The following is a 25,334-nucleotide window of genomic DNA, read 5'->3' as shown; positions in this document are numbered from 1 at the left end:
CAGCCCTTCAGAGCCAAAGCATTCCTAGTCTCTTGTTTTCTAATTATGGAAGTTTCTCTACCCACCTCTTTAAAATCCTGCTGCGCCTGGTTGAGGCCAATGTATGCCTTGTTAAGCTTGTTAAGCCCAGGGCTCTCCAATCTCTAATCACTGCCCTCACAAAAGATTCTGAGGCCTAAAAGGAGAAAAGTCGGCAACTCCGCTGGGCTTTGTAATATGTTGCGAATTGCTGAGCTGCTGTAATTCATTTTTCATCCACTTGTATGTCTCTGAATTTATTTTCCATTACATCTATGGAGCTATGTCTTTTAACAAACCACAGTTGGTTCAATACTTGAATATTTTGTGTTCTATGCCTAATGATGCTGATGCCATATACTAACTGTCTAAAATTTTGTGCTGTTGTGACTGATCTAAATTATGACGATTGTATACAACCTGGGGAAGAATTTGTGTTTTTCTGTTGCTGTTGTTCTGCCTGGATTATTTGGGGGAGCTGAGTCTTACAGGAGTTAGTGTCTGCTATTTTGAAGATGGATTACCTTGACTCTGATTAGCTATGGCTCACAGCATTGGTTAAAGTGCTCAGGTGAAAAGCATATTGTCAGCCTTTTTTTTTTTTTGAACAAATGTTTTGAACCTGATGGTGCTTAAAGTTTCGAATCATAAACCAAACCTCTGACTTCAGGGCTTCCAGTTGGAGCCTTGCAAAGAATGAAACACTCAACTTTTGGTAAGGTAATAATTGTTTGAGCTAAATTATGTAAAATGTGATGTAAGGTTTTAAATGACCAGAAGCTTGCATTGTACTTATATAAAGGCCCAATGTTTTACAAATTGGGATTAGTTAATAGGACTCAGTTCCGGATTGATCCCTTCCCTCATGGCATTTTAATTTATTTTTTAAATTGTGTTTATTTATTGTAGTAAACATTAGCTTGTCATGTGAATTGTGTTGCTAAAATCGTGGGAACGTATGTTCTCTTCCCAGCATCTGACCAGGGCCCAGTTGGCCCTGGGAGCTGGCTGTTCTTCCCCACTGTAGTGCCATCCTTGCCCAAAACCCTCCTGTCTCTTCCAGGCACCTGGGTGCCCTGACACTATGGGTTGCATCAACCGTCTAGGCAAGGCACTATGAGAGATCCCTATAGCCACGTTTCCGATGGGGGGTTACCTGGCGGGCATGAGGGAGGTGCAGGAGCGCAGGTCTTGGCAGCCACAGGACTGACAATAAGGAAATAAGCAAAAAATAAAGGAAGGACCTTGGTCTCCCCCGCCAGCCAGCAGGCTTGCATGTCATATGGTTTATCTTCAAATGATGACTGACCAGCTCAATTAAGCCAGCAGGGAAGAGCCAGGCACTGCCAGGGCAAAGTATGGATCAAGAAGAGGTCAGGCCAAGAGGGAGAAGGAAATTACATTAAAAAAACAAACAAACAAACAAAAAAAGACCTGCCCAGCTAGGGTGACTGACTCCCAGCTCCGGAAGCCCTCCTTGAGCTTTTGTAGCTTTTCACAAATTGGTGCTAAGAAAAGTTAAAAAAAAAAAAGTATAAATCATATCATGTTGTTCATAATGTTGAATTCATCTTATATTTGATCTCTAGCCATTCTGCCCACCCTCATCTCACTGCTGCAGTCACACTAGCCTTGCTATTAATCCTTGTAGCCATAGGGGCTCTCCCTGTCTGTTCTCTTTTGCCTGCAGGAACTAGCCTTGCCCCAGAACAGTGAGCTTGATGAACACCTTCAGTCATTCTGGTCAGTGTCAGCTCCCCCCGAAGACACTCCCTGACCCGTGACTGGCCTCTTGCTTTTGTTCTTTGACACCTCTTTTGTTTCATTTTGTCTGCAGAACTTACTGTCACCAGAAATTGCATGTTTTTTTGCCTGTAGATATCTCTTTCACTGGAGTGCAAAGTGTAGAATGTTGCCTCTTCGTGCACAGGGAGCATGTTACTCATATTTGTGAAGTAACTTTACAGTTTCTATGAATAACATCTGCACTAGAATTCCTGAAAGTGGGAAATGAATCCAGAGTTTTCCAAAGGGAAATGCAGTGACCCAATAGACAAAAATTATAATCTTTGGTAGAAGAGTTACTTGCTTTTCATGATTTCTTTTTATCCTAAACATAGAATTTGATGTTTTCTTGTTATTCAGGTAACTGTGTAGGTGATAAAGATTGAGCAAAGATAAAAAGGTTGAACTATTTACTATTGGATACCTACCTGGCCATTTCTTTGAATTGTTAGTGATGTTTTGAATGAGTATTAGGTTGGGATTCACGCATATTTGTCCTGTACCATGGTATGAAATAGCCACCTTTCCAAAAGAGAAGTGTAAAATTAAAGAAGACAAGTTACAAAAACAGTTTCATGTATGTACTCCACCTCAATTTCATCTGAAGAAATAGTAAGAAAACACAAAAATTATTTCTGAAATATGCTTCTTTAAAATATACAAATAGGATCAAAGCAATGAATCTGCTAGGGTTACCATGTCAAAACAGCAATCTTTATTGTCTCATTTAATCATTTAAAACTCTTATATTAAAAATGAAATCCTCTAGATTAAAAACAGTGTTATAATAATGGAAACATATCTAAAATGTGTCCTGTCCAACTTTGTATTATGATCCAAATATTGTGTTCCCCCCAACTCAATTCGTTATGTTTAAGTTACCCCCCCTAATGTGCTTCTGTTAGGAGGCAGGGCTTTCCAAAGGTGCGTAGCTCACGAGAAATGAGTTGTGTTTAAGTGACCCACATCAGGATGTTCTCTTCTAGCAGCCTAAACAGACTGCGACACCTCTGAGTATTTCAGTCAGTCTTCACAGCATGTATAGGCATGTCCATGCTATATCACTTCCCAGATACAGAAATAGAAACATTGCCAGAATTTATCTTAATGATGTATTCATTCTGTGTGGTCAGTATTGTGGCACAGCACATTAAGCCACTACCTGCAATGCCAGCATCCCATATGGGCCCTGGTTCAAGTCCCACTGCTTCACTTCTTATTCAGCTCCCTGCTGCGGTGCCTGGGAACACAGTGGAAGATGGTGCAATTGCTCATATTCTTGCACCCAATGGGAGACCAGGACAGAGTTCTAGACCAGCCTGGTCCAATCCCTGACACTGTGGTCATTTGAGGAGTTAACCAGTAGATAGAAGATCACTCTCTGTGCATTTCACAACCCCTTCTACAACTCTGCCTTTCAAATAAAATAATCCTTAAAACTCAGGATGAAACTAGAATCCGTTACATATTACTACACATGAAGCTGCCCTAAACTTAATGGCTTAACAAATAGTAGCCCTTTACTTAGCTTATTTCCTTCTTGTCTGGGCAGCTCAGCTCATCCTGGCTGTCTTTGCTGGTATAGCTGTGGCTGGCAGATTGGACAGCCTCATTCACATTTCTGAAACTAGACTGACTACTAACAAAGATACCATGGATAGCTATTGTATTATCCATGTCCTTTAAAAATACTCATGTATATATTCATTTATTTTGAACTTAGTGCCATGGTTATTGCAACTAGGTCTTTTTTTTCTATTTCATTTGTGTTTACATTTTTTTAGAGATGTATTTATTTTTATTGGAAAGGCAGATATACAGCGAGGAGAGACAGAGAGGAAGATCTTCCGTCCAATGGTTCACTCCCCAAGTGACTGCAATGGCCGGTGCTGAGCCGATCTGAAGCCAGGAGCTCTTCCGGGTCTCCCATGCGGGTGCAGGGTACCAAGGCTTTGTGCCGTCCTTGACTGCTTTCCCAGGCCACAAGCAGGGAGCTGGATGGGAAGAAGGGCTGCCAGGATTAGAACCGGCAACCATATGGGATTCTGGCACTTGCAAGGCAAGGACTTTAACCACTATGCTATCGTGCCGGGCCCCATTTGTGTTTACATTTAAACATCCTAGGTCCTGGCTCATCGCAAAGGGCCTGGCCCTTCCCTGGCCTAGGTAATCCCTTGATATAGTAAACATCTCACAAATGTATGTGTATCCCTTAGGCGAAACGACCAATCCAGATCCATACCACCAACCACCTTCTTTATTGAACTTTCCCTCTCTGGCTTAAAATTCAACTGCCTTAATTATCCCAGGCCCAGGTTCCAGACAATCCCGATGTCCTAAAGCCTACTGAAATGACTCCTTTAAAAAAAAGAAAAAGAAAGACTTGTTTATTTGAAATGTAGATGTGCCGGTTCACTCCCCAAGTGACCACCACAGCTAGGGCTGAGCTAGTCCAAAACCAGGACACAAGAATTTCTCTGAATCTCCCACATGCGCATAAGGTCCCAAGGACTTAGGCCATCCTCCTCAGCTCTCTGCAGGCCATAAGCATGGAGCTGGATTGAGAGTGGAGCAGTAGAGCATCAACTGGCACCCATATGGGATGCCGACTGAGCAGGTGGAGGGTTAGCCTGTTGAGCCATCACACTGGCCCGCCACTAAAATTATCCCAACTACTGAATCTTAGATCTGCTCATCCTTCATTTGCTTATTGCTTTCCAAAGATATCACAGTGATTTTTGCCCACAGTCTCCCCTCTCTACCTCTGCACTGTCTCTAGTCATGTGTCCCTGCTCAGCATCCTTCTCTCCTTGGATCTATGGATATAACATGCTTTCGTTTCATTGACAGTCATCCCCTGACCTAGTAGCTTCACCACACCTGAAAAGTAATAAAACCTACATTTTAGGACAGTTGGATAATGTATCACTGTATCACCCAGCAGGCCATCCTTGGCATGTTCACATGGTGGTACGTTTCCAAACACAACACGAGGACAAGTCAAACGCACAAGTGCCTTCAGATAGATGCTTGGGTTATGGTTCCTACCATCTCGTGCGAGGCACATGGCCATGCGGGGAGACAGCAGGGAAGAGGGTTTGGCTGCGGGGAGCCCTGAGCAGACAGAGGCTGGGATTCCTGTCACTTCACTGGGTTGCCAGGGACCTTCATTATCCAGCTACTCACCTCCTCTCTGATTTGAGCAACTATTAGAGTTTGACCAGTGAAATACACAAGGAATTCTATCCTTTCACTATTCATCAAAAAATAAACAGATTGTTGGTACTATCCTGATGCTAAGCTTATGAGCTAATACTAAATTCTACTTAAGAAGAGTGGCTGCTTATGACCAGAGAATTTGGAAAATATCAAACATTTTGGAACATATCTGACATTTTGGATTATATCCAACATTAATTATAGTCGTTGTCATCAAACCAAAGAGGGGATAGTGACCTAATAATAATAGTCACAGAAAACTTTAACATTATGCCCCTAAAATCCCCGCACGATGAACATGATCGAAAACTCTCTTGACAAAAATGTACAGATCTTTTCCCCATAAATAGGCTGAGGCTTTTCAATCTTCCTTCCAAAAGCAAACCCTTTAGCCTTCCTCCGCAGCTTTCAAAATGAAACTCAGAACTTCCTTATTTCGTAATTCTTCCTTTCTACCATAACTCACCATTACTGTCATCCCATATCAACCTTCTTATGCTGTAAAGCACTACAGGGGTCCCAAATAGTTTAGGAAGATGGAAGAGGAAATAAATTGGAACCACAATGCCCCATCATGTTTCCTCTCAATATTAGTTTACCTACAAGAAAAAAAAATCGAAACAGAAATGACAACAACAAAAGCCCTCTATAGCTTAGTCCACTTCCCACAAATTCCAGAAATAGCCATGAGCTGGATGAATCTATTGGTGCACAAACAACCTACTTGCTGGTGCTTTGGATAAGTCAGCCCCAGATTTTTCTCTTAGTAATAAATTGTTTTCCAGGCCAATTGTAGTCAAAATCTGATAGAAGTTAGTCTGCACCTGAGCCCTACTGCTTACTCAGCAACTGGATTCATTTACTTATTAGTTTTGACTAGTTTCTAGCATAAGAATAGTCTCTCTGATCAGGGGAAGAAATTAATGGCATTGACTGACCAAGACAGCAGCAGTGGCATAGTTAACTAAGCTTCTGCCTGGTGAGCTAGCATCCCCTATGAGCCTCTGCTCCCACATAGAAACCCAGAAGCAGCTCCTGGCTTCACCCATCCCAGTTCCAGCCACTGCAGCCATTATTGGTAATAATTAGGTCACATGACTGTTTTAAGGATCTAATGAGATGATAAAAACATAACTCCTAAGTTGGTCCCTGATAAATAGCACATGCCCATTAACTGTTACCTGTTAGTCTTTGATACTTGGTGCTTGTAATAATAACTCATTTCTTTAAAATATATATGGACAAAGCAACTTTGGATTTATTGTCACACACCACACTGACTTTAATTAACTTCATGCAATTTGCGGTATAGGCTCATCAGATATTTTTAACTTTTAATCTTGGCAAATCTATAATTTCATCTGACCCCTAGAAAAAACAAACTCCCTTTGCTAAATTCATTGGCCAAGGTTTTCTCCAGCTGTATTTTTAAAAGATAAGCAAAGTTGAAAAACAACACATTGTATTTTAAACCACAAAGATTTGTGTTTCATCTGAGGAAGAAAATGCTAAAGGAATAAAAATTATCTCCTTTGTTTCCTTTTCTGGGTTGTATTTCCAAAATCCACAGAGACCAGAAAATAACTAGCGTTACTTGAGAAGAAAGAGATAAAAGCACTGTTGTATTAATAGCTCAAAGTCAGTTTTAGGTAACACAGTCTTCCTTTGTGATAATATTTTTTGGCTGCATTGTTGGCCTGTGTTTATTTGAAAAAAAAATACCTGTTGTTGAAATCATAATCTGTGTAGAATCGTTCTTAATTTTATATTAAATAACATTATCAGGATTATTAGTCTTCAGTTGCTTTTTTCTTGTATTTTGGTTTTGAATCTGTTGACTGGGGAGAGCTTGGGGAGCTGTTATTGTGCACAGTCTTGTGTCCTGGCACAAAACAATACATTTACTGTGAGACTTTGGTATGCACTTCCCAGAGACCCAAATTTGTTCCTTCATTGTAAAAGATACACACTGGGATCAAGAGAGCAGGACATGCAATCCCTTAATACCCAATTAATACATATTAAATGAATTCTGAGATATATCCGGAATATTTGATGTACATACACTCACAATCATTTTATACATAATTTTATAAAGTCATAAATATTTCATAAAGTGAGGGCATGGCAATGTGAAAATAAACCAGGTGTCTGGATATTGCATAAGTTCATAAGAGCCCAAGTTCATAAGGGCATTGTGATTCTCAAGGTCCTTCATAGCAAGCATCCTAACATCCTTCCTCTTTTTTCACAGATGACCCCACTCAACAGGAAGATAATGACCCTCCAAAAGAATACGACCCTGGACAATTTGCAGGCCTTCTGCATGGCTCCTCCCCAGCCTGTGAGTCCCCTGAAGATCCTTTCCATCTCTATGGAAAAAGAGACCAGTGTGAAGCAGGACCAGATGAAATCAGTCTGACAAACAGCCCTTTGTCTTTCAAGCAGACTCCAATAACCAACAACCCGGAGCCTTTGGTTAAGAAAGTTAAACCCAAAGTGGTTAGTAGAACGATTTTTCACAAAAGAAGCAACCCAGTAGAAAACCACACCATAGTTGGCACAAGAACAACCAGGAGTGGATCCCGGAATGGAGACCAGTGGATTATGAACACAAGTGGATTTGTAGAGAGAGCCTGTACTCTGGGGAGAATACGGTCCTTGCCCAAATCCCTGATTGATATGCATTTATCAAAAACTGTTTCCAAATCGGACTCTGATCTCATTGCCTACCCTTCAAAGGAGAAAACATCAAGAGTTAACTGGAGTGAATCTTCTGTGGAACGCAGTTCTAAAGGGAATTCTGAAAGAACACCTTCCTTCACATCTGAATGGGAAGAAGTAAGCCTTGTTCTTTTTGCGTTTCTCTATTTTAGACTTTGGAGTCAAGAAAAGTTTTGGAGGTGGGGAAAGATTTCTGCCTTTTTCTTTCATAGTAGAAAAAAAAAAAGACATGAGGATCCAACTGGAAGGGCGAGTGTCTGTGGGTAATACGTGGTCATTTCACAGCAAGTATAAAGCACAATTCACATATGTGGGAACGTCTCTTGTTCCCATATAGACATCAAGTGGAAGTAGTAACTAGCTATGAGGTGAAAGAGAATGCTCACATCATGTCTCACCAAGTACCACAGCTGACAAATTAAGAAAATGTGACATTTTGCTCTGTGACATTTTGTTATTTGCTAAATTCTTTGTTAGCTCCCTTCTCTAAATAATCTCATATATTTTAGAGGACATCCATGTAATTTTAAGCTTGATGGTAAACAGAGAGGCCCTGTCTGTTTTGCATGAAACTACAATAAACACACACACTTAACATTTCCCTTTTAGAAATATTAAAAATGTTTTGGGTCTAAGGATTAAGCTTGACTTACAGTCTGTAATTTCATAGAATTATTGAGAAAAGAAGTATTCTTTAACAGCTAGCAATACACATCCTTTTTAACCAGGAAAACTTTTTTTGTATTTTAAAAAATTTATTCAAAGAATAGACTATAGTATTTATTGAGTTTTCACTCTAACATGACACATTTTGCCTTTCAAAAGACGGCGTAATTGAATTGGGTTTTGAAGCACAATGGGTCATGGTAACATTCTGAGAACTGGAAACAGATATGGGTCTGATACCGACATCCTGAACTGAACTGTTTGGGGAAATTACTTGCTATCTCTGCATCTGTTTCAGAGTGAAAAAGACATCTAAGTAGGCTCATGGTCCTTTCCGAAACCTGCACATCTTCGTCAGGTTGACGACAGGAGGAAGAAAAGCCATTGAGCCGCAAATGGCTGAATTTAGTCATATCCTCTTACAAATTTGTAGATGGATGTTTTTTTTTGTTTGCTAGGATAGCCATGTTTTTATGCCTACTAACTGTGACTTCATATGAAATATGTTTTTAAATCCTCTTTTTGGAGACAAGATGAAATGCTGACTAACTTGTCTTTTGGAATTAAGTTGTTTCTGTACCTTCATAACTTTAGATTAGATTGCACCAATCAGTATGGGGCCAGCTGATCAAGTTAGCCAGAACTTGGTTCCATTGGCCATGCCTACAAGCTGAAACCTGTCCCTCACCAATGAGATGAGACCCATCTTCTCAGACAGAAGAAAGCGGGTGTCACATGAAGTTATCCTGAGTCCCTTCCCCTCTGAGTTTAAAGATTCACAATTCCTAACTTACTAATTTGGCTAGATATGAAGTTCATTTAAAAGAAAGAGCAAAGGCAAGCTAATTTTGAATGTGTGTAAGAAAAGGGGAACACAATTTAAATTCTAAAAGCCAGTTCCAAAGACATTTACTTCCTTTTCAACCTTTGTCTGTCAGTCTCTGAATCGTAGTATTACTGTGGAAATAATGCTAAGAATGTATCCTCCTGGCATTTGAAAGTTATTTTAAAATGTAAAGTTAAAAGTGAGCATAATAATCCATTTGCATGTCTTTGGTTTCTAACAGATTGACAAAATAATGAATTCCATAGATGTTGGAATCAACAGTGAACTTGAAGAAATGAATGGTAAGATCACAAGTAAGTGAACTTTCTCTTACAGTACAGTGAATAAATATTCTTAAGAAATACTGGATGTGAGGGCGATCTGGCTGCAACATCTGTCACCCCATTGATCGCCAGGGTTGATTCGGCTGATCTGGCTGGCTAGGCAGGTGTCCCCTTCCCCCCTCACCGCTCCTTGTGCGTCCCTCCCGAAGCTGCACGCTCGGTCGAAGAGGACAACCATCCCCGCTAGAGGAGGACCGGTCTTCGGTCAAGGGTATACGAGTAAAGCTGCGCTCCCCTGCTAGAACCTCCAAACAAGCTCTCGAGAAATAGCCAGAAAATAGTATGAATCTTTAGGTGATTTGATGGTAAAATAACTGTCTTAATACCTATAGCTGCAAATTATTTCCTTCCATTGTCAGATCCAATAACCATGACCTGAAAACAATGTCATTTATAAGTATATTGTTTTGATAGGGAGAGTTTTTACTATGCCAGTTCACATCAATGAAGTTTCAGCTGTACATAGAGCTCAATAACTAGAACTCAAAATGTTGTGGAATCTGATGACTAAATACACTACTTGTATTATTCAGTAAAACTCTCTATTCTTCCTTAACCAACATGGATAACAACATTTCCTTTATTGTAAGTTCCAGCTTGGCAAGAGTCATGTGTTACTCATCTTCATGTGCCCAGCATGTTCGTGGTACCTAACAGAGCATCTCCCAAGGAACTAGTCTTATAATCAGTATTTAATATGTTATCTGCTCTTAAGTATTATTACTTTTCCTACAATTACATTGAAAGCCATTTTGAAACTTAAAGACTAGTTGGTTAGTACTGATGAACAATGAGGAATGTCAGATAGCTGAGCCTGAAAAATAATAGCAGTATTCATGTTAATGAAATGAGTATGCTTGGAAGAGTCAAAAGACTTGAGTTCCATCTCTACCCTGCCACTAAGCAGCAATGCAATGGGAATTAGTTAGGTCTATGGTATTTGGAGTTGAAAAGGCAATCTCTAAGCACTAAGACAATCTGTAAGTCAGACACAAGAGTTGGTGTTTTATTAAAGATCGAGTTCTGTGAGAGAGGTCTGAATATGTCATAGGTCAATTGCTATAGACTATTACAGCCATTTGATGACTTCTGAGAACCTACATGGGGCTACAATTTATTGAGTGGGGGGATCTTCTCTATTGAGTAAAATGTAAGAGGATATCAAAACCACAGCTATAGAGATATAAAATATTTTAATGTGATATTTTTAAAAATTTAAACATGCCAAAAATACATGATGAAGAAATATCAAAATTTAAATAAGGAAGAATCCAACCTGCTCTGGCATGACTTGGGCTCCCTTACCTTATCCGATTCCCACAAGTGGTTACAAAAACGCACCGCCCCCCAGCTGAGCTTGCTCAACCAGAGACCATGACCATCTGGTCAGAGTCGAAGCTGAGTAACTGTGATGTCCTTTCACAATGAGTCCAGCTTGTTGCCTAAACACTAAGAGCTCTGGAAATGCTGGGAATGCTGCCAGTAAGCCAGTCAACAGGTCAAAGTGGAGAATGACATTAGAGCCTGGTCACATGTCTGGCAAGACACGAATGAGACGGTCAGCTGCACTAGGAAGATGGGAATACTGGCCTTCACAGCCGTAGTCCTCCCCTCCCGTTTTCTTCCTTTCCCTACAATATTTTTTTTTCTCTCCTATTCTTAACTTGTGGAGGCACTTCCCAGATCACTTCTATGTCTACATTTTTCTTGCTGTTGAGGGCTTATGGTGGACACAGGATCATTTGTATTACTTCAGACCTGACTCCGTAAGAGTCTGGAGCTTCTGCAGTTGGACCTCCATTGTAATGACAATTTCAGTCCAAAACAGAAGCACTTTGAAAGTTTTAGATTTACTTGAAAATACATACACACATGCCTGGTGATTTGTTTTTTCCCTGTTAGACTATTTGAAAAAATTATTAAAAAGCAGTGTATTGGACCCACCATGATGGCTCATGGCTAATACCTTACCTTGCAAGCACAGGGATCCCATATAGGCACCAATTCATGTCCTGGCTGCTCCATTCCCATTCTTATGGCTTGGGAAAGCAGTCAGGGATGGTCCAAAGCCTTGAGACCCTTCACCCCCTTGAGAGACCTAGAAGAAGCTCCTGGCTCCTGGCTTCAGATTCGCTCAGCTCTGGCTATTGTGGCCATTTGGCAGGAAAATGGAAGAGTTCTCTCTCTCTCTCTCTCCTCTTTATAAATCTGCCTTTCTGGTAAAAATAAATACATCTTTAAAAGAAAGGCAGGAGGCAGGAGATCACCATTCTTGCAATTTTCTAGTGGAGCAAAAGAACTAGCCACATTATTATAATGACCGACATTAGGAGTTTCTTCTAAAAATGTGATCTGAAGACTACCTGCATCGCTTCTAGCACTAGAAAAATAAATGAAGACCCCTGAGCCACATGTTACCGAAACAGCCTTCCTGGAGGATGGAGCCTGACAAATCTGCCATTTGAACAAACATTCCACATGACTGTAAGCATAGGAAAAGTTCTGGAATGATCCATTTATAGTGGATGGGCCTGGGTGGCTGACAGTAACATTGCCATCTGCAGTGACTATAACTAAAGAGAATGAGACTCTCATAGAGTATACAGCTCATTTCTCCGGTGCTGATACAAAAAGACTGTTGAGCCTCTTACTAATGAAGTGATTTAGAAATTCAGATATTTTAGATTCTGAAACTCAAGAATTATTAAATTAGTCCCCAAATTATATAAATGTGTTTAGACATAACAGGTATGGTCATAGTTCTATGACAGCACATGCAGCCAGCTCTCTTACACAGAAACACTCAAAAACACTGAGGACTTTTCCAGGACCCACTGCAATAGCTTAGGGGCTAAATATGTCACATATGTTAGACAGACTCCCAGGAAAATCCTGGTATGTGAGTTTTTGGTGGTTGTGCAAGTAAGGATTTCTTTCTTTTCTTTTTTTTTTTTTTTTTCTAGTAATTGTGCAACTTAGAGGTGAAGTGGCTGCCCAGTGAGTCAGTGTAAGTTCTTCGGTACTGAGAATGTCAAAGCTGAAAAAAAGTAGAGTTTCTCTTCTGGAAGGACAATTCATGCACTTAAATTCCACATGTAGATCAGGTTATCATCAAATATTACTCTCATGTACTGAAATTCTTCAAACACATAATAGAAAGATAAAAATCAATATGATTATTTTAAGAGCGATAAATATTTTTAAATGCCAATAAGCAAAGCTGGTTTTGGGTTTTTTTGTTTATTTTTCAAAGATGTATTTATTTTTTATTGGAAAGTCAGTTACATAGAGAGGAAGAAAGACAGAGGAAGATCCTCTGTCTGCTGATTCATTCCCAAGTGACTCAATGGCTGGAGCTGAACTGATCCAAAGCCAGGAGCCAGGGGCTTCTTCCAGGTCTCCCATGCAGGTGCAGGGTCCCAATGCTTTGGCCATCCTAGATTGTTTTCCCAGGCCACAAGCAGGGAGCTGAATGGGAAGTAGGGCCACCAGGATAAGAGCCATATGGGATTCTGGCATGTTCAAAGTGAAGACTTTAGCCGCAAGACTACCATGCCAAACCTGCAAAGCTGACTTTGAAGAACATTTTAGTAGTTAAAAAAAGGAAAAGGCACCAATTAATTTCCTTTAGTTTATTCTCTTCCCATCTTTTCTGTCATTATTTATTGTTACTCTATTTTGGTAATGGAAGTGAAAGTAGAAACCTAGTCCCGAAAGAATCATCGCTGTTAACAAAGGCTGGATCTGTAGGTGCTTTACTGTTTATCTCTTAATTACACACTAATTATGTACCAAATGATTGACTGTAGCACATAGCATTCCAGTTGGCCATTAGACCAGTTGTAAATTACAACCTTTCTGAGCTAGTGATTTCCCCCTCTAATAATTAGGTTTAACTAGTGAGGTGATAAACAGTCTCACAAAGGATGACATTTAAGTTATGGAAGGTGGTCAGGAAATGACATGGCATGAGATCTCAACTCTGTTCTTTATTAGCTATTTCCTCTTAGGCAACATCTTCAGTTGCCCCATGGAAAGAAGCAGGGATGTACAAACAAGATCTGCATCGGCATGTGCAATGACATACAAACAGGATCGGACACACATATCAACTCTGAGCTCTCTCTTTGTCTTATGAGGGGGATTGCCCAACAATATGGGGAAAGTGCATGTATTTTCTTTCTTTTACGGGAAGGGTATTGTGTCGGATATTCTCATAGTTTATGTTAAGTTGGCTTTTTCCCTGGAGTTGTTTTGTTGTCTCTGCTGGAATGCAAGGTGTAACAAAATTGCCAGTCAGTTGGTGTCAGAAAAGATTATTTCCTTAAAGGAGCCAATCAAACCCAGGGTGACCTAACAAAGGAAAGAAGAATCTGATACTTTGAAATGTAAATGGCCTAAATTATTCTTATGAAAGATTAAGTGTCCTTGTTTTACTTGATGATGGATCGGATAATGTACCAAGAAATTAGTACACAGTAAATTTAGAACAAGTTAGAATAAATATTACTTTGCATACTATGAGGACCATTGAGTCAAGTGCTATGTCTGGAGTCATGCTTTCAACGTTTGTCTTCCAAGATTCAAACTTTTGGAAATGTATTTCCCAAATTGATGTGTTAATTATAGTTGATGGTGAGGGAGGAAGTTCAAACAGGATGAGATTGCAAAGGTGGGGCTCCTATGGTGGTATACATGCCTGCTGGAAGCCAGAGACTCCTGCCATGTCATTACAAAGCAAGAAGGCCCACACCAGATGTCAGTTACACACCACTGGACATCTCAGCCTGTAGAACTGACCCAAATAGACTCTTGTCATGTAAATGATCTAGTCTCAGGCACTTCGTTATAGTGCAAGAAATAAAGACACCTGGCTTTAACAAAGCTGGCCAGTCTTATGAACATTCATGATATTTATTACCTAAAAACCTCTCAAGATTTTTGGAGAATAAAATCATAGCAAGGAAGATATCTGTAAGATCAGATTCAGGGTAAAGTTTTCCATGCATTTGCACATTTGGCTTCAGCATTTCTGTCTTCCTTCCAAGAACCTCCACTTTTCAAGTGTTGGGTTTGTTTTTCTTTGGTTAGTTGGTTGGGTTTTACTCTGTTTGCATTCCCAGGTTTCTGTGTTTAGAATTCCTTCAGAGGGCAGCTTCTGAAGTTAGACAAGCCTGATGTCAAATTCTGGATTTGTAATTCACTGGTTGTGTGGCTGCTCTGATACTGACATTCTTGCCTATAAATTCAACTTTTTTAATAACTACCTTATAAGACTGCTGTAAGATTAAATTATACACTGCAATACTATAGCTTGGAACATAGCAGGTGATGAAGTATGAATTCTCTTGTTTTCTTCTCTGAGTATACATGATTTATTCTTCCAATTAGAGTGTGTGTCATACACGAAGGTATGTGGGAAATCTTGCTTGTCTTCTTGATCAGTGACAGCTGCACTTAAGCTATATTTTATGTTGTTTTCATGTAGAAAGTTTGTTAAAGTTTTTTTCCCCTTAAGTTTTGTCATTATAGCACAAGGAAGCATTTTTCAATTTTAAGAAATTGACCATGTTCATGAGAACTAATTGCAATTCTCAAAATTTCTAAGAATCAGGCTGATAATCTTCCTGATAGATTCAAGATCACTTAAGTGGAGACAATAATTGGCTCCCTGGGATATGCTTATCATTGCACAATAGCAAATGTGCAGAGTGATCAAGTGCCCAGACTTTATCATGCAAGGTAGCAGATAATCTTACAGAAGTCCCCCTATGTCTACATTGGTTTTAATAATCTTGTCACACTAAAAAGATGGATTATATTCAATTGCTAATAAGTATCAAAGTTTAAAAATGCCACTTAGTGTATTTTTAAGGCTGCTATTTTAATCATACTACCTTTGTCAATATATGAATTTTATCTACATTTTCATAATAAGTAAAAACCATTAAAATTAATTTGTAAAGGTTGTAAAGGCAAAATAATAATTCTTGGCTCTTTGGCAGAAACATATGTAGCTTTGAAGCAATGGCTAACATGCATTCCATTGCCTGCTTTTCTAAGCTCTTGTTCTGTTTCTAATAACAATCTAGGTCAGTTTTTGGCTCATGGTCTCTCACAGCTGAGGAGACCTCGCTGCCTCTTGGAGGGTTTTCTGGAATTTAAGATCTCATTAAGGCTGAAAAAAGATTCTGTCTTCAATGTGAGCTCCACCTTTCCCCTGCATCTGCAGAAGTCAAGTGAACTCACTCTGCTCTTCCCTCTAAAAGTGGTCGTTCTAAGTAGGGGAGGATGTCACTTCCACAGGTCAGAAAAAGTCTGCCTGATGTCTTGATTGTCTCCAGGACCTGCTGTCCGGCTCTCTGAATTCTGTGCATCAGCAGGTGCTATGTCAACAGCTCAGCCAACAGTCATCCTCTTGGCTTGAAGTACTATACCCATTGTGCAGATAAAGAAAAGGCTCAAAGTGACCTTTCCAAGTCAATTGGTTAAACCAGCTTTTCTTTCTTCCTTTCTTCCTTTCTCTTCCTGTTGGCAACGCCCTCGTCGCCACGTACCCCGAGCCGAGCGGAGGGACTAGGGTCACAAAAAAGACAACACACAGAGACAACACAAGACAACACTCAGTACACCGAATGCCGATCGATGATAGATTGATCTTTATTGCAACTCCAGGCTTTCTTTTATACTCTCCCTAGCTCCTCCCAGTGTTTATCCAGTCCTCAAGTGGCCACCCTAAATCCTCTAGTTCCTCCCAGTAGTGGCCACCCTAAATCCTTTGAGTTCCTCCCAGTAGTGGCCACCCTAAATCCCTTGAGTTCCTCCCAGGGTTTATCCAATCCCTTGGCAGATAACTTGACAAATAGGAAGCAGGAACTTGCGGTTAAGCCAGTGGCTAGATGTATCAGGCCAAAATTGCTCATCCTGTTTCCCTCTGAGAAACAAGCTAAGCTGTGGAGTTAATCCTTGGGAGACCGGGGCCTGCATGTCCCCCTTTTTTGTTTTTTTAATGGACACCTGTCTTAGGTTGTCCAGCAGTCAGTTGACGCCTTACCCGTCATGGGGAGCCCCACCTGGGAAATCCCTGTCTTAGGTTGGTCATCAGCGCTGCCAGATCTTACCCGTCTCTGGCTGCCCATCACACCATGTTCAGCCAAACTTGAGCACTAGGGTTTTCCACAGCTAAAGCCATCATGGTTTGTCAAATAATGACCTGCTCCCAGGCTTGTTGCCTGCATAGGCGGCAAAGAAGAGTAAACAGTACTGCAATCATGGCTATGACCATCAGCCCCATGGCCAAGATTCCGCTTTGTTCCTAAAACATCCATGCTGCCAGTCAAATGCCATTTCACAGGGGTAACACATATATGATGGTAAATCGGGGAGCAGCTGGAGATCTGCGTTTCCCATGGGCAGGATACCAGGAAGTTGCACCACTGCTGTCAGGGTCTCCTATCCTGCAAGAACATCATTAGGAGTGGGATCACGCTGAGTTGGAGCCAAGGAGATTTGCCGTGTAAGTCTCTCGGGAACCCATCTAGGTGTTTCTTCATCCTGGGGAAAAACACAAACGGAGCCTCGCCCCCATGTTAGTACTGAATCTGGTCCTCGCCATTTATTTGTGGCCAGATCTTTCCATTTTACTTGGCCTTTATTCTCATTAGCAGGGCGAAGCCAATGGTGCTCTACAGGAGCTACATTATTAGTGACAGTTAAAAAATTTAACACATAGATGGCAGATGCCAGTAGGGAATGGGGTGAGCTGCAATGCTTGGCCACTTCCTTTCTCTTCCTTTCTTTCTTTTTCCTTTTAAAAAATCCATACTCCTTTCTTTATTATTATTATTTATTACTATAATTTTATGATGCAGTTCCATAGGCTCCTGGTATGTCCCTTATCCCAGCCCCATTCCCCCTAGCACGTAGTTCCCCTATATCATTAATAAGTATAGTTCTTCATACACGGTCATATGTCCATCATTGCAGGCATGGACAATGGCAGAGAGTCCAGCATCCTATTGTCAAGATTTAGCAAACAGTTTCATTGTAAGTCCATCTTTGTCTGGAAGTAGAAATGCATACTACATTGTATCCTCACATCTGGATATGTTAGTCTCCATTTCACAGCTACTGTACATCCCCTCAAATGAAAAGCCATAATATAAGATCAACAATTGAAAGAAAAATAGACATTTACAATGCCATGAAGTTAAATGACATGTTACTAGATATGACAGTCTCCATTACACAGCTACTACACATCCCCTTAAATGAAAAGCCACAAAACAAAATCAACATCAGGGAGGAAAAAGAAATTAACAACACCATGAAGTTAAATAACATGCTACTGAATGACTAATGTGTAGCTGAAGAAATGAAAATCAAGAACCTTCTTGCAGAAAATGATGCTACTGTATGATGTACGAGTGATTGAATGATTTAATCAGAAGAAAGTGTTTTGAATAGATGAAACTAACAGAAAACATCAAAACCCACGCACTATAGTGTCTGCTGATTGTTGTTGGTGAAATGTGTCTCTTCTAGAAAAAAAAAAATAGATGAGTTTTGTTTTTTAATCCAGTCTACTAATGTATGACGTTTGATTGAGCTTAAGCCATTTACATTCAGGATTAATACAAATAGGTGGTAATTTGATCATGTAATTTTAGCAATGCGTTGTTCATTGATTTAGTCTTCTGTTGTCATTTTACTGGAATGTTCTTCACCTTTGGTTTTGGTTGGTGCTATTCCTCTTCTCTGTCAAGAGAACATGTTGAAGTATCATTTGTAGAGCAGGTTTGGAAGAGGCAAATTCTTTTAAATTTTCTTTACTGTGGAAGAATTTTATTTCATTTTCAAAGACAAAGGAAAGCTTTCCTGGAAATGTTATCCTAGGTCGACAATTTTTTTCTTTTAGAATCTGGAATATGTCACTCCATTCTCTTCTGGCCTGTAGAGTTTCCTGTGGGAGATCTCCTGTGAGTTTAATTAGCATTCCTTTATATGTCAGTTGATTTTTTTTCACGTGCACATTTAAGGAGCTTTTCCTTATGTTCGATTGAAGAGAGCTTGATGATCATGTGTCTTGGTGAAGAACGCCTGTTGGGAGTTCAGTGCCCCTCCTGGATGCTGTTTCCCAATTCTTTCTCCAGATTAGGGAAATTTTCCTTTATTATCTCATTAAATACATTTGTCAAACCAGTTTCTCTTTTTGCATCTTCTGGGACTCCTATAACTCTTATATTTGTCCTCTTAATAGTGTTTTTCAATTCCTGAATACTTTTTTGGCCTGATCTAGCTCTGCTTCCAGCTTTTTGTTTGCTTCCCCATGATGACAGGAAATATCTTCCAATTCTGAGATTCTTTCTTCTGCTTGCTTCATTCTATTTTGGAGACTCTCCACTGTACTTCTAATTTGCTTGACTGTGTTCTTAATTTCTGATATATCAGCCTTGATTTGCTTTATTGCTGCTATTGCTTGTGTAAAATATTCCTTAAATTCTTTGAACTCTTGTATATGCTTCTCATTGTTGATCAGAAGCTTTAAAATGAGTTTTCTGAATTCTGTATCCCCCATTTTCTCTATGTCTTCCTCAGTTAACTTTGAGGTTGGCATAGGGTTTTGCTCCTTTGCAGGGGAGTTTTCAGTAATATTCATTGTGTCTTTGTCTCTTCTTTTGCTCTTGGTCATCGTACTTCTGGTTAGCAGAGTCTTCTCCTTGTGGCAGTTTCTAAGCTCTGTCGCCCTAGGTCTACAGTTTGATTTTACTTATTGCAGTTGGTACACAAGTCTTTGCTTGCAGACAATTGTGCCACAACCTCCAGCGAGTTCCAGGTCTGGGTTCTTATGTTAGATTTCCACAAAGAACTCTGTAGCCCCAACTCCTGGCTCACCACTCTTCACCTCCTGTGATACTGTGCTGAGGCTGCACCATTGTCTCTGCAACCTTTCTCCCACTTTCGGTTGGAGCAGGTGCCAGGATTAGGGAGATACCAGGTGTCCTATATAGCTGAGTTGTTGGTGATGCTGATCTTGCTGGAACCTGCTGGCCTTTAGGTCTGAGGGCCACACAGACCTATTTTGACCCGCACAGTGCCACAGTCGGTATTATCTTCCTATATGACCAGTGCAGTCCACGGACCTCAGTGAGTTCTTGTGAGCTCAGCACATGCACAACTCACTGTTATCCCTGTAGTCTTTAATTCTTTGCCACACTGTAAGAAATGGCATCTGATGTGACACTACTTCAGTTCTTGATCTGTTGGCCAACAGGTCTGAGGGCTACCCAGACCTGTCTTGGGTGAAACCTGTAGAATGCCAGGTTGATGCAGTTCGCTGAGTCAGAAATGGGTTCACTCCCAGCTCAGCGCATGCTCAGTCCTTTCCCTTGCCTTTGCCTCCTTATGCAAAATGGTGCCCAATTCAGCTCTAGGGGGCTGATCGGACTGTGAAATCCGCCCTGTTCTCGCACTGCCCATCTGGGATCTGCTGTTCTGTCTATGCTCCTGGTCAAATCAAATGGACCAGCAGGACGGATAGTTCTTTGGGGTCACCTCCCAAGCTTCCAGTGAAAGTTCCGTAGCATCTGGTTGCTGGTGGAATTCTGGCTGCTGGTGGAGTTCAGATCTCCGTTAGCTGAATGACGCTGGAGTATCAGTCACTGCAGTACTACACCGTTGTGTCCACTGCTTTCCTGTGTCTGTCAGTCTCCAGGTACCCCTCTGCTGTTGTTCTGTCCTTTCCTATTTCCTGAAATATGTCTTCTCTGCTTCATCCTGATTAAATGTTTCTCCGTCCGTTTAAACGTGTCCTTACCCTATTCTGCCATCTTGATTCTCTGTACTCCTTTCAAGAATATCTACCATTTCGCCAGAACAAAAGCCGGCCCATTACTTCATTCTCTAAGGTCAGACCATATTGATTTGCATGAAGGAAGCCACTGAAAGATGTTCTGGTGTAGAATCAACTACCTGTCTTTTGCAACGCCTAGCCCTCACCATAGAAAGCTTCAGCAAGGATGTGAAAGCCCTCCCAGAGAACTAGCCATGTGGTTCTCTATGGAAATGAGTCCTGCTCTGAATCTCACTTACCTTCCAACAGTAACTGCATAGATTCTAATGATGACCCAGGCTTCACTTATTTTCAAAGGAAGAATTATCTTTGCCTCCAGTAATATTCGCTTTTTCCATGAACTGTTAAATTGTGCATAAAAGCCTCTCTGTGAAATGCTTTGCAATAGGCATATTTTTGATTTTTTATTCCTCTTTACTATTTTTAATAGAGCCAACTGGGGAAGGTGGTGAGTAGGATACATTAGCATGCAAGCACCCTGTTTTACATCTAAATCCAGAAAAGAGTTATTTTTATTTCATGTAACACTTTACTAAGTGACTTTTTCAGATAGAATAAATATAAGAAATCCTTTGACAATAGAATAACTATGTAAAAATATAAATTATAGTAAATGGTATGCTAGCCTGAGTTAAGAAATTTTTACTATGTTTTATTTAATCAGTCGAACAAGTGTGTTTCTAGCACAAAACATTTAGTACCATACATTCCAAATAGTCATTAGAACCAAAATAGTTTAGATAGTGTAGTTTTGAATCATGAGAGTCTAGCTGAGATTTTCTAGTTTTAAGTTAGAGGTCATTTCAATATGTGAACATAGGTTTCCCTTATGTATAAGGTAATATAAATATTAAAATGTTTAATATTATAAAATATTGCTATTAACATATTGAATATTAAATACTAATAACATAGTATAAAATATTCTGTGATCTTACATTTACTCATATCAGTAGTTCAGAAATGGTGCTTTTTCTTTTCATCCAACACATAATTCACCCTCTGGTGGAAAGCTGCTGATGAGCGCACACACAGTCCTCAATGGCATTGAATTACTTCCCGTGTGTTTCTGATGCACGACCAACCACATAAGCTCACTGCTTAGGAGACGATACTATCTATTACTGGCATGCTCAAATAGTTAAAAACTTATTTTATTGACCTAAAAATATATCACCTAGTTTAAATATCCACGGTTACTGGAATTGGAATAGTGACCCTCAACAAAACATTTCATTATTCTGATTTTCATTTCTTAAAATGGAAAACCGCTATAATAAATAATATCTTCTTTAACCGATATTTTTTGGGAAACTCTAATGAATGACAATGTAGTTAGCTACATTGGTACATAGTAGTTACTGAAAGGTTTTTTGACTTTTGACTTTTTTCTGTTCCATCCATTATTTTCTTAAAAATAATTTTTCTCTTTTTTTTGTCTTTGATAATTTACTGATTTGAAAATCAGAGTCAAGAGTAGAGAGAGAGGGGGAAAGAGAGAAACCTTGTCCAAATGGCCACGAGGGCTAGGCTAAGCCAGGACAAAGCTAAGAGATTGGAGTTCCGTGTGGGTCCACCATATGAAAGACTTGCTTCTTTTCCCAGGCCATCAACAGGGAGCTAGATCAGAAGTGAAGCAGTCTTGCAGTGAACTGCAACCCACATAAGATGCTGGAGTCACAAGTACAAGTTTTAAACACTATCACAATAATAGCCCCAAGGAAAGTTTCTCAGTGGACAGTTAATGATACATTCTATATATAGTATCTTGAAGATAGGGGTGGTATCTGTTTCATATATAACGGGGAAATTAGTCCAATAAGTCTCCTTTGTAGATGCTTCAAAAATACTAATTGAATGACTTCCACATAAATATTGGTGCATTTTTATAAAATTCACCATTAATAACCTCATTATGTCAAAAAGGAGGAAGTATAAATAATTAGAACTAATTTGAAAGATAGATAATAGATTTTTATAAGCCATGAGTCATAACAGCTGCTTCTAGATATAAATTTGTTTCCCAAATTATAGTGAAGAATTAAATGATATGAATTCCTTACCCATGAGAAAAACTATATCTATGGTATACTGTTCAAATGTAAACTGTCTAAGGAATTAGGAATTTATCCATCTTGGGAACTGAAAAGACATATACCTATCTATATCACTTACAGAGTATTTTCTAGGAAAACAACTTAGCAAGGGCAAACAAATTAAAATCAAAACCCAGTAATGCATATATATTTATTTAAGGATTATTTGTGATTATTTTATAAGAATTTAAAACTTAAGTGACTATAAGTAGGCACTTTGTAAATTAATTTTGGTAATTGTGATAAAAATATATAAAACAGTTAATTAAAATGATATTGTGTTTATAGTTATTACCATGAGAGTATAGCTGGGCTATATTATTAACTGAAAGAACCCAATAGCCACACAAATACAGCTTGACTTTTGAGTACACATGTACACACACAGATCTGAAAAGATTAACAGTGAATACTCTCTTAATAAGATTACCACTGAGTTTTATTTACTGCTCTGTTAAGTTTCCGAAATTTTTACAGTGCTATGTCACTTTTATTTTCATTGCCTAAACCATTTAATAAAAACATAAACCCAGTTTAGTAAGTAAATGTAATCATAAACAATTTGCATAGATATACATATATATGGATTTTTTAAAAATCTGTCATTTATTTGAAAGCTCAAGTTACAGAGACGGGCTGTTTTCTGGTTCATGCCTCAGATGGCTGCAGTGGCCAGGGCTGGGTAGACTGAAACCCAGGAGCTAGGACCTTCATCGTGGTCTTCTGCTTGGGTAGGAGGGTCTTCACGTGCTTTGCCCAGGCCTTGAGCCGGGAGCAGGAGAGTGGAGAGGCAGGGATATGAGTGGGCCCTGTCCGCACACAGGTGTCACAGGCAGTGGCTTTATCAGTTCCTCCACAATGCTGGCCCCAATATATATTTTAAGTTAAAAACAAATTTGCCATATCAGTAATTACACAATGATCTTGATGAATATTGTAATGAATATATGATATTATGTGTTTGGGGAGAAGATAATAAGTTTCGGTGCCTTCAGAAAAAGGGTTAGCTTAATTTTTTTGTTGTTGTTCCTGCAAGAAAAATAATTGGAGCTACACAGATTCTGATGTGATCCAAATCCCAATCCTGATCTAAGCAATATTTTCTTTTGTACACAATTTGCGTTGTAGTGCTTTTATGGATAGAGCTTTGCGAATTTAATTTTCACCTAACTTTTGCCACACTCTGGCTACATGTTTTTTTCCTACCTCGTTGCTGTCAGTGTTGAGTGTTGTTGTGGTGAGCGTGTTTTCCCTCCTCTCCAGCACCCTGCAGTCACTACACGTAAATAGATCACGAATGAATAAAGACAAATTTTTGTATTTCAAAGACAAAAGATCATGCTGCACACATTTCTTCATTAATGTTCCTGTTTGCCAGTAGTTTGTTATAACGTGCCAAGGAAAGATCCTCTGAGACAAAATTAGCACAGAGAGGTGCAAGTTCTGAGTTCTGGTTCCCATGCCCACCTCTGCACTCACACAGCCGCTTGTCCAGGGAAACAGACTTCAAGAGCATCAGTTTCCTGGTTTCAAAGTTGGAGGAAGAGGCTGCATCTTTTGCAGCACTGTAACCCTGTGACTCATACTTTGATGTTTTGTTTTATGGGTATTTCTTGGCGGCATGTCCTCCTTAAAAGCTTTCCAGTTGGTAATTTCTTGAGGACAAATGACCAATAAATCTCAAGTGTGTGGATTTCAACAGGATCCTTCTAGGAATGTTGCCAGATCCGTATTTTACAGTGCCTTTTCCCCAATATATGCATTTAATAATTGTATAATTTAATTGATAAATGTCTATAAGATGGATACATTCATTGTATTAATATGCAAAATGACTTTACTAAGCACCTTCTGCTGATCTGTAGGACGGACACATCACAGAGGCAAGTGGGAAGAGATATAAAGTCCTTAACACTATACTTTGCTTCTTGGCTCCAGTAAGATTTTTTATAAGAACCATTACAATAACAAGATATAGTTATCATTTCAACAGTGTATACTTTTCTTCATATTACAGAAATGGTAGCAACCAAATACTTACAATAGACCATGTGCTACCCACTGACTTGGTTTAACCAAATTCATAGTGAAACATCTTTGCACTTCTCCTCCCTGTAGGCTTGCCCCTACATCTGAACAAGCACTAAAACCTTTTCCTTGATACCTTTCCCTTTAACAGTTCATTTCAAATCAGCTGACTACAGAAAAATACATTTCCAGTGATGTCACCTTAATCATGTGTGCACTAGGCTCTTTCCTCTGAATTTATCTGAAAAAAAAATGGATTACTAGTCTTACCTAATGTACCTATAGAAGAACAATCCTTCTGTTTTGAGATGTCAGTAAATCATTAGGAAGGGATATTCTTCCAATTTTAATAACTTTTTAATTCTTATCATGCCCAAGCTTAGACTTTATTTGATAGTACTAAAATCTTCTTAGGCCTTTTCTGATTCACCTTTTTAATTTCTCAGCTAGTTATCTCTTTCCATGTCAGTATTTTTTAAAGGTTTGTTTATTTTTACTGGAAAGGCAGATATACAGCGAGGAAAAAGATTCCTGTCTGTTGGTTCACTCTCCAAGTGACTGCAATGACTGGAGCTGAGCCAATCTGAAGCCAGAAGCCAGAAGCTTCTTCCAGGTCTCCCAGTTGGGTGCAGGGTCCCAAGACTTTGGGCCCTCCTTGACTGCTTTCCCAGGCCACAAGCAGGGAGCTGGATAGGAAGTAAAGCAGTCGGCATATGAACAGGTGCCCATATGGGATCCTGGCAGACACAAGGCAAGGACTTTAGCCACTAGGCTAC

The 25,334-nt window shown here is 39.6% G+C and overlaps 1 protein-coding gene across 4 annotated transcripts in view; it reads left to right on the top strand.

The window, feature by feature from the left end:
• ANKS1B (ankyrin repeat and sterile alpha motif domain containing 1B) overlaps positions 1–25,334 on the top strand; it is a 1,050,054-nt gene that overhangs the window by 578,923 nt on the left and 445,797 nt on the right. For 2 of the 4 annotated variants that reach the window (XM_036492291.2, XM_004583128.3), the window contains exons 13-14: positions 7,277–7,863; positions 9,480–9,540. In XM_036492291.2, coding sequence (XP_036348184.2) covers positions 7,277–7,863; positions 9,480–9,540 — 648 coding nt within the window. Of the gene's footprint in view, positions 1–7,276; positions 7,864–9,479; positions 9,553–25,334 lie in introns of all 4 variants that reach the window. The other 2 variants (XM_036492289.2, XM_004583127.3) reach the window with 1 other exon arrangement.

The sequence above is a fragment of the Ochotona princeps genome, chromosome 15, assembly GCF_030435755.1.
Source record: "Ochotona princeps isolate mOchPri1 chromosome 15, mOchPri1.hap1, whole genome shotgun sequence".
NCBI classification, from domain to species: domain Eukaryota; kingdom Metazoa; phylum Chordata; class Mammalia; order Lagomorpha; family Ochotonidae; genus Ochotona; species Ochotona princeps.
This window is presented reverse-complemented; position numbering and strand designations above follow the sequence as displayed.